Raw genomic sequence first — 12,979 nt, forward strand, 5'->3', positions numbered from 1 at the left:
AGAGAACAGAGGAGAGGAGAGAACAGAGGAGAGGAGAGGAGAACAGAGGAGAACAGAGGAGAACAGAGGAGAGGAGAGAACAGAGGAGAGGAGAGAACAGAGGAGAGGAGAGAACAGAGGAGAGGAGAGAACAGAGGAGAGGAGAGGAGAGAACAGAGGAGAGGAGAGGAGAGAACAGAGGAGAGGAGAACAGAGGAGAGGAGAACAGAGGAGAGGAGAGGAGAACAGAGGAGAGGAGAGGAGAGAGGAGAACAGAAGAGGAGAGAACAGAGGAGAGGAGAGAACAGAGGAGAGAGGAGAGGAAAACAGAGGAGAGGAAAACAGAGGAGAGGAGAGGAAAACAGAGGAGAGGAGAGGAGAAAACAGAGGAGAGGAGAGGAGAGAACAGAGGAGAGGAGAACAGAGGAGAGGAGAACAGAGGAGAGGAGAACAGAGGAGAGGAGAGGAGAACAGAGGAGAGGAGAGGAGAGAACAGAGGAGAGGAGAGGAGAGAACAGAGGAGAGGAGAACAGAGGAGAGGAGAACAGAGGAGAGGAGAACAGAGGAGAGGAGAGGAGAACAGAGGAGAGGAGAGGAGAACAGAGGAGAGGAGAGGAGAGAACAGAGGAGAGGAGAGGAGAACAGAGGAGAGGAGAACAGAGGAGAGGAGAACAGAGGAGAGGAGAGGAGAGAACAGAGGAGAGGAGAGGAGAACAGAGGAGAGGAGAACAGAGGAGAGGAGAACAGAGGAGAGGAGGAGCTTGTTTCAGTAAACATTTACAGGTCATGATACATGGAATTGAATTGTATTTGTTTGTTTTTTACGAATTTTTTTCGGAAAAGGCCACGATCTGATGTGTGGAGACATTTCACTGCAGCTTATATAGAAGGAAACGCTGTGTACATTTGCAAATACTGTGCCAAATCATATGTGAAGAATGCAAAAAAGATACAGAATCATCTGGCCAAGTGCATAAAGTTCCCTCAGCGCTCACAACAAGCAACCTCTAACAAAAGTCCCTCTACTTCTATTCGAGGTGAAAATGATGAATCAGACACCTTATCGATAGCAACAGCTCATGTTCCTCCTGAAATCAGAAGTTTTTTTTGTCTCAATGGAGGAACGTAGTCAGAGAAATGCTGATGAATGTCTTGCTCGAGCTGTGAATGCAACTGGTTCACCTCTGATGCTCACAGGCAATGTGTATTGGAAGACATTTCTGAATGTTCTTCGCCCAGCAGACACCCCTCCAACCAGACATGCTTTATCTACTCACTTGCTGGATGCAGAGTTCAACTTAGTTTAAGTGAAGGTCAAGCAAATCATAGAGATTGGCTGTGGTGTCTCATGCATTAAATCTGCTCCTCAAGGACATCATGGCACTGAAAACAATGGATACACTCTACAAGAGAGCCAAGGAAATGGTTAGGTATGTGAAGGGTCATCGAGTTACAGCAGCAATCTACCTCAACAAGCAAAGTGAGAAGAATAAGAGCACCACATTGAAGCTGCCCAGCAACACCCGTTGGAGTGGTGTTATCATGTTTGACAGTCTCCTGGAGGGGAAGGAGACTCTCCAAGAAATTGCCATTTCATAGTCTGCGGATATGGACAGCCCCATCAAGAGGATCCTCCTGGATGATGTATTTTGGGAGAGAGTGGTAAAGCAGCCTGAAACTCCTGAAACCAACAGCAGTAGCCATTGCACAGATTGAGGGAGACAATGCCATCCTGTCTGATGTTCAGACTCTCCTTTCAGATGTAAGAGAATAAATCTGTACTGCCCTGCCCACTTCACTGTTGCTCCAAGCAGAGGAAACTGCAGTTCTGAAATACATCAAAAAGTATGAAGACTTGAATGAAGCCCATACACACCGCAGCGTACATGTTGGACCCCAAGTATGCTGGCAAGAGCATCCTGTCTGGAGATCAACAAGGCCTGTGGTGTCATCACTACCGTGTCTCGCCACCTTGGCCTGGATGAGGGCTAGGTTCTTGGCAGTCTGGCGAAGTACATTGCCAAGCAAGGGCTTTGGGATGGAGATGTCATATGGCAGTCGTGCCAACAGATCTCATCAGCCACCTGGTGGAAGGGACTTTGTGGAACTGAGGCTCTTTCCCCTGTTGCCTCCATCATCCTCCAAATCCCACCAACATCAGCCGCCTCAGAGCGCAACTGGTCCTTGTTTGGGAACACACACACCAAAGCACGCAACAGGCTGACCAATACAAGGGTTGAAAAGTTGGTGGCCACCCGGGCAAATTTGAGGCTTTTTGAGCCTGACAACGAGCCATCCTCAACAAGGTTGGAAAGTGACAGTGAAGATGAGGCCTCAGAGTCTGATGTTCAAGAGGGGTACATTGAGGAGGTCCAGGGAGAAGACATGGAGTCTGATGTTCAAGAGGGGTACATTGAGGAGGTCCAGGGAGAAGACATGGAGTCTGATGTTCAAGAGGGGTACATTGAGGAGGTCCAGGGAGAAGACATGGAAGCCTGAGAGGAAGACAACCAAAGCTTTAGTTTCTAGACTATCATTTTACAGATGTATGTTGAAACCATTTTTGGGAGATGCGATGGATCATTGGGGATCATTTAATATTCCCTTCATCCCATGTGAAGAATCAACTAATGTTTCATTCGTAACTAAATCGTTTTTTGTTTTTTTTTCTATTTTATTTCTATTGGAAGGATTTAATCATTTACAATTATGTCTACTTAGGATAAGGTAAAGGGTTTATGTTTCTGTCTTCATGTGATATGGTAAATACACTGCTCAAAAAAATAAAGGGAACACTTAAACAACACAATGTAACTCCAAGTCAATCACACTTCTGTGAAATCAAACTGTCCACTTAGGAAGCAACACTGATTGACAATAAATTTCACATGCTGTTGTGCAAATGGAATAGACAACAGGTGGAAATTATAGGCAATTAGCAAGACACCCCCAATAAAGGAGTGGTTCTGCAGGTGGTGACCACAGACCACTTCTCAGTTCCTATGCTTCCTGGCTGATGTTTTGGTCACTTTTGAATGCTGGCGGTGCTCTCACTCTAGTGGTAGCATGAGACGGAGTCTACAACCCACACAAGTGGCTCAGGTAGTGCAGCTCATCCAGGATGGCACATCAATGCGAGCTGTGGCAAGAAGGTTTGCTGTGTCTGTCAGCGTAGTGTCCAGAGCATGGAGGCGCTACCAGGAGACAGGCCAGTACATCAGGAGACGTGGAGGAGGCCGTAGGAGGGCAACAACCCAGCAGCAGGACCGCTACCTCCGCCTTTGTGCAAGGAGGAGTAGGAGGAGCACTGCCAGAGCCCTGCAAAATGACCTCCAGCAGGCCACAAATGTGCATGTGTCTGCTCAAACGGTCAGAAACAGACTCCATGAGGGTGGTATGAGGGCCCGACGTCCACAGGTGGGGGTTATGCTCACAGCCCAACACCGTGCAGGACGTTTGGCATTTGCCAGAGAACACCAAGATTGGCAAATTTGCCACTGGCGCCCTGTGCTCTTCACAGATGAAAGCAGGTTCACACTGAGCACATGTGACAGACGTGACAGAGTCTAGAGAGGCCGTGGAGAACGTTCTGCTGCCTGCAACATCCCCCAGCATGACCGGTTTGGCGGTGGGTCAGTCATGGTGTGGGGTGGCATTTCTTTGGGGGGCCGCACAGCCCTCCATGTGCTCGCCAGAGGTAGCCTGACTGCCATTAGGTACCGAGATGAGATCCTCAGACCCCTTGTGAGACCATATGCTGGTGCGGTTGGCCCTGGGTTCCTCCTAATGCAAGACAATGCTAGACCTCATGTGGCTGGAGTGTGTCAGCAGTTCCTGCAAGAGGAAGGCATTGATGCTATGGACTGGCCCGCCCGTTCCCCAGACCTGAATCCAATTGAGCACGTGGGACATCATGTCTCGCTCCATCCACCAACAGACTGTCCAGGAGTTGGCGGATGCTTTAGTCCAGGTCTGGGAGGAGATCCCTCAGGAGACCATCCGCCACCTCATCAGGAGCATGCCCAGGCGTTGTAGGGAGGTCATACAGGCCACACACACTACTGAGCCTCATTTTGACTTGTTTTAAGGACATTACATCAAAGTTGGATCAGCCTGTAGTGTGGTTTTCCACTTTAATTTTGAGTGTGACTCCAAATCCAGACCTCCATGGGTTGATAAATTTGATTTACATTGATCATTTTTGTGTGATTTTGTTGTCAGAACATTCAACTATGTAAAGAAAAAAGTATTTAATAAGAATATTTCATTCATTCAGATCTAGGATGTGTTATTTTAGTGTTCCCTTTATTTTTTTTGAGCAGTGTATATCCAATGCAAAAAAACATCAACATTTAAATGGTATTAATATTAATTTGCATATATTCCCGTTAATTCCCACCTCTGAATATTCCCCAAAATGTGCAAACCTAGTTATCGGTATCAGGTTTTTTGGCAAGGAACATACTGGATATCGGTTTCGGACAACAACAAAAAAGGAATTTCGCTGCATCCCTAGTTTAAGCATTGTTGCAGATCTTAACCATCAATTTTCTCTTCTTTCTATGAAACATTTTTGATTTTGAGAGTGAAAATCTATAGGAAAACATTTTCACACAGGATTTTCCTCCGCTGGGCGCTGGGGACATTTCAGCAGAACTAGAGTATACCTACTTCTCCACTACACCACTGCATGACTGCATAGGGCTAATGGAGAGACAGCAGTCACACACAGCATGATGTTAAAGGACCACTACATAGGGCCGATGGAGAGACAGCAGTCACACACAGCATGATGTTAAAGGACCACTACATAGGGCCGATGGAGAGACAGCAGTCACACACAGCATGATGTTAAAGGACCACTACACCACTGGATAGGGCTGATGGAGAGACAGCAGTCACACACAGCATGATGTTAAAGGACCAGTACACCACTGGATAGGGCCGATGGAGACAGCAGTCACACACAGCATGATGTTAAAGGACCACTACACGACTACATAGGGCCGATGGAGAGACAGCAGTCACACACAGCATGATGTTAAAGGACCACTACACCACTGCATAGGGCTGATGGAAAGACAGCAGTCACACACAGCATGGTGTTAAAGGACCACTACACCACTGCATAGGGCTGATGGAAAGACAGCAGTCACACACAGCATGATGTTAAAGGACCACTACACCACTGCATAGGGCTGATGGAGAGACAGCAGTCACACACAGCATGGTGTTAAAGGACCACTACACCACCAGACAGGGCTGATGGAGAGACAGCAGTCACACACAGCATGGTGTTAACGCACCACTACACCACCAGACAGGGCTGATGGAGAGACAGCAGTCACACACAGCATGATGTTAAAGGATAAACAGTCCATAAACTAAAGACATAATAAGCCAGCAGGTCCCAATCATAAGAACACAAAAACACTAAGCATTTCCCAATCTAAATGTACAACTAATACTTCCCATTGCAAAAAGCATTTCACGTTTAGCACACAAAGGAACCGCTGACCTAAAGTTTAAAGTGGAACTGACAGAATTTTAACTACTTTGCAGATATGAAACAAACACACAATCATAAAATCAGTCCAAAAATATCAAATTCACAGTTTATGCTACAAAACTAACTTTATAAGAGGTTTTAAAAATAGTTTCTATTTGACTCAACGTTCCATAATGTACAGTAAGACATTGTTGGCAGATTAGATGGATGCAGTTCAATTCATGATTCATATAATTCACTAAAACAGTTCTTGGTAGTTTCCCCTAAAATAAATACTGATATCTGGTTGTAAACAAGATGAAGAATGGCACCAGTCATACTGTTGTTCTGGAACATTCTACAACTATTTATAACACTTGATGTTCCTACGTTCCATAATAATGGCGCTGGAGGGGATGACTGCTGTTTTACGGGCTCCTAGTGACCACCTTTACTCCACACACAGATGTGTACAAATCTCTCCCTCGCCCTCCATTTGGGAGATCTGACCATAATTCTATCCTCCTGATTCCTGCTTACATGCAAAAACTAAAGCAGGACGCTACATCACTGTTTTGCAGCACAGACTGGAATATGTTCCAGTATTCATCCAATGGCATTGTGGAGTATAACACCTCAGTCACCAGCTTCATCAGTAAGCGCATCGACGACTTACTTATTAGAGGTCGACCGATTAATTAGGGCCGATTTCAAGTTTTCATCAATCGGTAATTGATCGGTAACAATCGGTAATCAGCAATTTTGGATGCCGATTACATTGCACTCCACGAGGAGACTGCGTGGCAGGCTGACTACCTGTTATGCGAGTGCAGCAAGGAGCCAAGGTAAGTTGCTAGCTAGCATTAAACTTATCTTATAAAAAACAATCAATCTTCACATAATCACTAGTTAACTACACATGGTTGATGATATTACTAGTTAACTAGCTTGTCCTGCGTTGCATATAGTCGATGTGGTGCCTGTTAATTTATCATCGAATCACAGCCTACTTTGCCAAACGGGTGATTTAACAAGCCTTTCGCGAAAAAAGCACAATCGTTGCACCAATGTGTACCTAACCATAAACATCAATGCCTTAAAATCAATGTTAAAATCAATACACAAGTACATATTTTTAAACCTGCATATTTAGTTAAAAGAAATTCATGTTAGCAGGCAAGATTAACTTGGGAAATTGTGTCACTTCTTGACTCTTGCGTTAATTGCACGCAGAGTCAAGGTATATGCAACAGTTTGGGCCGCCTGGCTCTTTGCAAACTAATTTAACATTGAAGGTTGTGCAATGTAACAGCAATATTTAGACTTATGGATTGATAAAATACAGAACGGTTCAGTATTTCACTGAAATAATAAACGTTTTGTTTTTGAAATTATAGTTTCCGGATTTGACCATATTAATGACCAACGGCTCATATTTCTGTGTTTATTATGTTATAACTATGTCTATGACTTGATAATGCAGTCTGACTGAGCGGTGGTAAGCTCGTAAGCATTCATTCAAACTTTACTGTGTTTGCCAGCAGCTCTTAGCAATGCTTCAAGCACAGCGCCGTTTATGACTTCAAGCCGATCAACTCCTGAGATTAGGCTGGTAATACTAAAGTGCCTATTAGAATGTCCAATAGTCAAAGGTCTATGACATACAAATGGTATAGAGAGAAATAGTCCTATAATTCCTATAATAACTGCAACCTAAAACTTCTTACCTGGGAATATTGAAGACTCATGTTAAAAGGAACCACCAGCCTTCATATGTTCTCATGTTCTGAGCAAGGAACTGAAACGTTAGCTTTCTTACATGGCACATATTGCACTTTTACTTTCTTCTCCAACACTTTGTTTTTGCATTATTTAAACCAAATTGAACATGTTTCATTATTTATTTGAGGCTAAATTGATTTTAGTGATGTATTGTATTAAGTTAAAATAAGTGTTCATACAGTATTGTTGTAATTGTCATTATTACAAATAAATAAATAAAAATCGTCCAATAATCGGTATCGACGTTGAAAAATCATAATCGGTCGACCTCTAGTACAGTGACAAGTTTTGTTGTTTTGGCTCTGTATTCCAGCACTTGGGATTTGAAATGATACAATGACTATGAGGTTAACGTGAAGACTGTCCGCTTTAATTTGAGGGTATTTTAATCCATATCAGGTGATCGGTTAGCAAATTACAGCATTTTTGTACATAGTACAATAGTAGTACATGTACATAGTCCCCCCATTTTAAAGGGCCAAAAGTATTGGGACAAATTCACTTGTGTATTAAAGTAGTAGAAAGTATTTTATCCCATATTCATAGCACACAATGACCACATCAAGCTTGTGACAAAATTGTTAGAAGTATTTGCTATTTGTTTGGATTGAGTTTCAGATTATTTCGTGGCTAATAGAAATGATAAATAATGTAGTATAAGAATAGACTTACTAAATACGGATAATCCTGAATGATTTGTGAATAATGACGAGTGAGACTGTAGCAGTTTTGCACAGATACATCCAGCTATGGGTGGCTCCATCTGACGAAACTACACTTCCCAAATGACGTTTACACACAGGTGTTCAGAGCATGCTAGATAGCTAACTGGCACAGGTGGTCGCCTCGTCTTCCGTTAATAAGCGCTGTAACATGGAGATATGGCCGTGTGGGAACCCTAACATGGAGTGTATTCATTTAACTTTTTTTTATGATTTCTGGCTGATATGAAAGATAAGGACCCTTATGAGTCCAAAACCATACCACAAGCGAGACATGTTCAGACTGAGCGTCAGGCATTGTAACAATCCAGAAGACGCCTTCATCCAGTGATTTATGGGACAGAGTCATGATCAAGGGCTAGACCAACCCATGTCAGGAACAAATTGAGACAGCGCTCGTGGTGTCAGGAACAAATTGAGACAGCGCTCGTGGTGTCAGGAACAAATTGAGACAGCGCTCGTGGTGTCAGGAACAAATTGAGACAGCGCTCGTGGTGTCAGGAACAAATTGAGACAGCGCTCGTGGTGTCAGGAACATATTGAGACAGCGCTCGTGGTGTCAGGAACAAATTGAGACAGCGCTCGTGGTGTCAGGAACAAATTGAGACAGCGCTCGTGGTGTCAGGAACAAATTGAGACAGCGCTCGTGGTGTCAGGAACAAATTGAGACAGCGCTCGTGGTGTCAGGAACAAATTGAGACAGCGCTCGTGGTGTCAGGAACAAATTGAGACAGCGCTCGTGGTGTCAGGAACAAATTGAGACAGCGCTCGTGGTGTCAGGAACATATTGAGACAGCGCTCGTGGTGTCAGGAACAAATTGAGACAGCGCTCGTGGTGTCAGGAACAAATTGAGACAGCGCTCGTGGTGTCAGGAACAAATTGAGACAGCGCTCGTGGTGTCAGGAACAAATTGAGACAGCGCTCGTGGTGTCAGGAACAAATTGAGACAGCGCTCGTGGTGTCAGGAACAAATTGAGACAGCGCTCGTGGTGTCAGGAACAAATTGAGACAGCGCTCGTGGTGTCAGGAACAAATTGAGACAGCGCTCGTGGTGTCAGGAACAAATTGAGACAGCGCTCGTGGTGTCAGGAACAAATTGAGACAGCGCTCGTGGTGTCAGGAACAAATTGAGACAGCGCTCGTGGTGTCAGGAACAAATTGAGACAGCGCTCGTGGTGTCAGGAACAAATTGAGACAGCGCTCGTGGTGTCAGGAACAAATTGAGACAGCGCTCGTGGTGTCAGGAACAAATTGAGACAGCGCTCGTGGTGTCAGGAACAAATTGAGACAGCGCTCGTGGTGTCAGGAACAAATTGAGACAGCGCTCGTGGTGTCAGGAACAAATTGAGACAGCGCTCGTGGTGTCAGGAACAAATTGAGACAGCGCTCGTGGTGTCAGGAACAAATTGAGACAGCGCTCGTGGTGTCAGGAACAAATTGAGACAGCGCTCGTGGTGTCAGGAACAAATTGAGACAGCGCTCGTGGTGTCAGGAACAAATTGAGACAGCGCTCGTGGTGTCAGGAACAAATTGAGACAGCGCTCGTGGTGTCAGGAACATATTGAGACAGCGCTCGTGGTGTCAGGAACAAATTGAGACAGCGCTCGTGGTGTCAGGAACAAATTGAGACAGCGCTCGTGGTGTCAGGAACAAATTGAGACAGCGCTCGTGGTGTCAGGAACAAATTGAGACAGCGCTCGTGGTGTCAGGAACAAATTGAGACAGCGCTCGTGGTGTCAGGAACAAATTGAGACAGCGCTCGTGGTGTCAGGAACAAATTGAGACAGCGCTCGTGGTGTCAGGAACATATTGAGACAGCGCTCGTGGTGTCAGGAACAAATTGAGACAGCGCTCGTGGTGTCAGGAACAAATTGAGACAGCGCTCGTGGTGTCAGGAACAAATTGAGACAGCGCTCGTGGTGTCAGGAACAAATTGAGACAGCGCTCGTGGTGTCAGGAACAAATTGAGACAGCGCTCGTGGTGTCAGGAACAAATTGAGACAGCGCTCGTGGTGTCAGGAACAAATTGAGACAGCGCTCGTGGTGTCAGGAACAAATTGAGACAGCGCTCGTGGTGTCAGGAACAAATTGAGACAGCGCTCGTGGTGTCAGGAACAAATTGAGACAGCGCTCGTGGTGTCAGGAACAAATTGAGACAGCGCTCGTGGTGTCAGGAACAAATTGAGACAGCGCTCGTGGTGTCAGGAACAAATTGAGACAGCGCTCGTGGTGTCAGGAACAAATTGAGACAGCGCTCGTGGTGTCAGGAACAAATTGAGACAGCGCTCGTGGTGTCAGGAACAAATTGAGACAGCGCTCGTGGTGTCAGGAACAAATTGAGACAGCGCTCGTGGTGTCAGGAACAAATTGAGACAGCGCTCGTGGTGTCAGGAACAAATTGAGACAGCGCTCGTGGTGTCAGGAACAAATTGAGACAGCGCTCGTGGTGTCAGGAACAAATTGAGACAGCGCTCGTGGTGTCAGGAACATATTGAGACAGTGCTCGTGGTGTCAGGAACAAATTGAGACAGCGCTCGTGGTGTCAGGAACAAATTGAGACAGTGCTCGTGGTGTCAGCAACAAATTGAGACAGTGCTCGTGGTGTCAGGAACAAATTGAGACAGTGCTAGTGTAACGGATGTGAAATGGCTAGCTAGTTAGCGGGTACGCGCTAGTAGCGTTTCAATCAGTTACGTCACTTGCTCTGAAACCTATTAGTAGTGTTGCCCCTTGCTCTGCAAGGGCCGCGGCTTTTGTGGAGCGATGGGTAACGACGCTTCGTGGGCAACTGTTGTTGACGTGTGCAGAGGGTCCCTGGTTCGCGCCCGTGTCGGGGCGAGGGGACGGTTTAAAGTTATACTGTTACACTCGTGGTGTCAGGAACAAATTGAGACAGCGCTTGTGGTGGAAAACATTTTTGGATCAACAACAGTGAGTAAAGCGTGTCATCGTGACACGCGGTACGTTGTCAGTTCTGAAGTAGGCAGGTAGCCTAGCGGTTACGAGCGTTGAGCAAGTAAGCGAAAGGTTGCTGGTTCGAATCTCCGAGCCGACTGGGTAAAAATAAAAGTCTATCGATGTGCCCTACTGCAGGTAAATCGATCTGGATTGGAGTTTCTGCCCCACAATTTACATACCTAGGTGACCACCCCTCAGCCAGCTAACCTTAGCTACGTATGAGATGTTATCAAAGTAACTTTAGCTAGTTAATGTCGAAATCACTTTCACTTTAATCTCAACTTGAAGCCAAACATCGACAGCCATGGGAATCTCCACAAACTTGGTTCCACACTTTCTGACTAATACAACTTAATACCCAGTCACCCCAAACTAGCTAACTTTATAACATTATGATGGGAACTTGTCGAAAGTGTCTCTCTACGAAGTGTCCTTCCTCCCCTCTCCAGGTTAATAACTCACCAAATAAGTCTTCTGTTGCTTCCCATTCGGTGTGTTACCTCCTCTCCAAATATGATACGAACTTCTATGTTGAAGTAAAGTAGAGAATGTTTGTCTTTGCAAGTGGAATCCACATTTCAGCTGTACCAGCAGCGGCGCCATCTTGCCAAAGGAAGGCGGGTTCCATAATCAACAAAGAGTACGTCACAGCAATGAGATTGATATTTCACCGGATGTATAAATGTGAAGCATCCGCTTGGCGTTACCACGGAGGAAGGACTGTTGTACTCATAAATGTAAATTCACCAATAAAAAAATCCACTCTTCCGTGTTTTCTATAAGGAATTTGACCAGTACATTAAGACCATTCTACATTCTTCTAATAAGAAAGCTGTTAAAACAATGTGTGTTTCTTTTAAGGTCTTTGTATAATCTGTCATTTGTTGTACCCCCTAGCATATGTTATCGTTGTCTATTTATGTACTTATTGTATGTATACAGACTTTTCTACATTGGTAATATTTTTTTTTAAATAAATGTAAAAAGGAAGCCCAGTTGCAGGCATTGGGAGACGCTGGACCGAGATGGATTTGGTCGAAATTCTGCAAATTTTCTCATCGATGATACATTTGATGTTAATAAAATGTTCTGTTCCCAAAACTAGAATATATTACGAACAGAGTGGACTACGTTTTGTAGACTTTACTCTTTGCAAAAAAACACACAAAAATGGCGTTGTTTAGAAGGAGTGCAAAGACAAATTTTGTTATTGTACACCAGCACTTCACAGAGTAGGCGTTCCCTAACGGAAAATGCGCATGCGTGCTATAACGCGCCAATAGGATCTTGCCTGTTCTGCCCACTATGACTCGTTTGTTCCCATTTGAAACGACGTGCTGGGGTCTCTTTGTTATTAAAATCTTTGGTTACATTATTTCCGATTAGAACGAACTTTGTCCCGGTCGCCATTCATTCCTTTTTTTAAAGGAATAAAATCATAATAGCCATCTATGTGGCTATTTCGCAACATTTGGTTATTATATACGTAATTAAATAACATTACGTTTATTTCGTTGTTCAGCTTGGAATTTAGGTTTTACTCTTGTTATTGATAAGATTTCTAAACATACTGCTGTAAAACTATTGATAAGTTAATGGAAAGTTACTCAAGTAAAAGTGAAAGTCACCCAGTAAAATACTACTTGAGTAAAAGTCTAAAAGTATTTGGTACTAAATATACTTAAGTATCAAACGTAAATGTAATATGTAAAATATATTTAAGTATCAAAAGTAAAAGTATAAATCATTAAAAAAATAATTGTAATAAGCAAAGCAGATGGCACCATTTTCTTGTTTTTAAAATGTACGGATAGCCAGGGGTACACTCCAACAATGACATAATGCTTTATAGCCTCTTCACTGATGGACATAATGCTTTATAGCCTCTACACTGATGGACATAATGCTTTATAGCCTCTACACTGATGGACATAATGCTTTATAGCCTCTTCACTGATGGACATAATGCTTTATAGCCTCTACACTGGTGGACATAATGCTTTATAGCCTCTACACTGATGGACATAATGCTTTATAGCCTCTACACTG

At 44.3% G+C, this 12,979-nt stretch overlaps 1 protein-coding gene across 1 annotated transcript in view; it reads right to left on the reverse strand.

Annotated features, from left to right (window-relative positions):
- LOC139581818 (iron-sulfur clusters transporter ABCB7, mitochondrial-like) overlaps positions 1-11,577 on the reverse strand; it is an 87,986-nt gene extending 76,409 nt beyond the window's left edge. The window contains exon 1 of the mRNA XM_071412005.1: positions 11,393-11,577. Within this exon, the coding sequence (XP_071268106.1) occupies positions 11,393-11,533 (141 nt within the window). The 5' untranslated portion in view covers positions 11,534-11,577. The remainder of the gene's footprint in view (positions 1-11,392) is intronic.
- Positions 11,578-12,979: the final 1,402 nt, after the last annotated feature.

This window comes from Salvelinus alpinus, chromosome 7 (genome assembly GCF_045679555.1).
Source record: "Salvelinus alpinus chromosome 7, SLU_Salpinus.1, whole genome shotgun sequence".
In the NCBI taxonomy this organism is placed as follows: domain Eukaryota; kingdom Metazoa; phylum Chordata; class Actinopteri; order Salmoniformes; family Salmonidae; genus Salvelinus; species Salvelinus alpinus.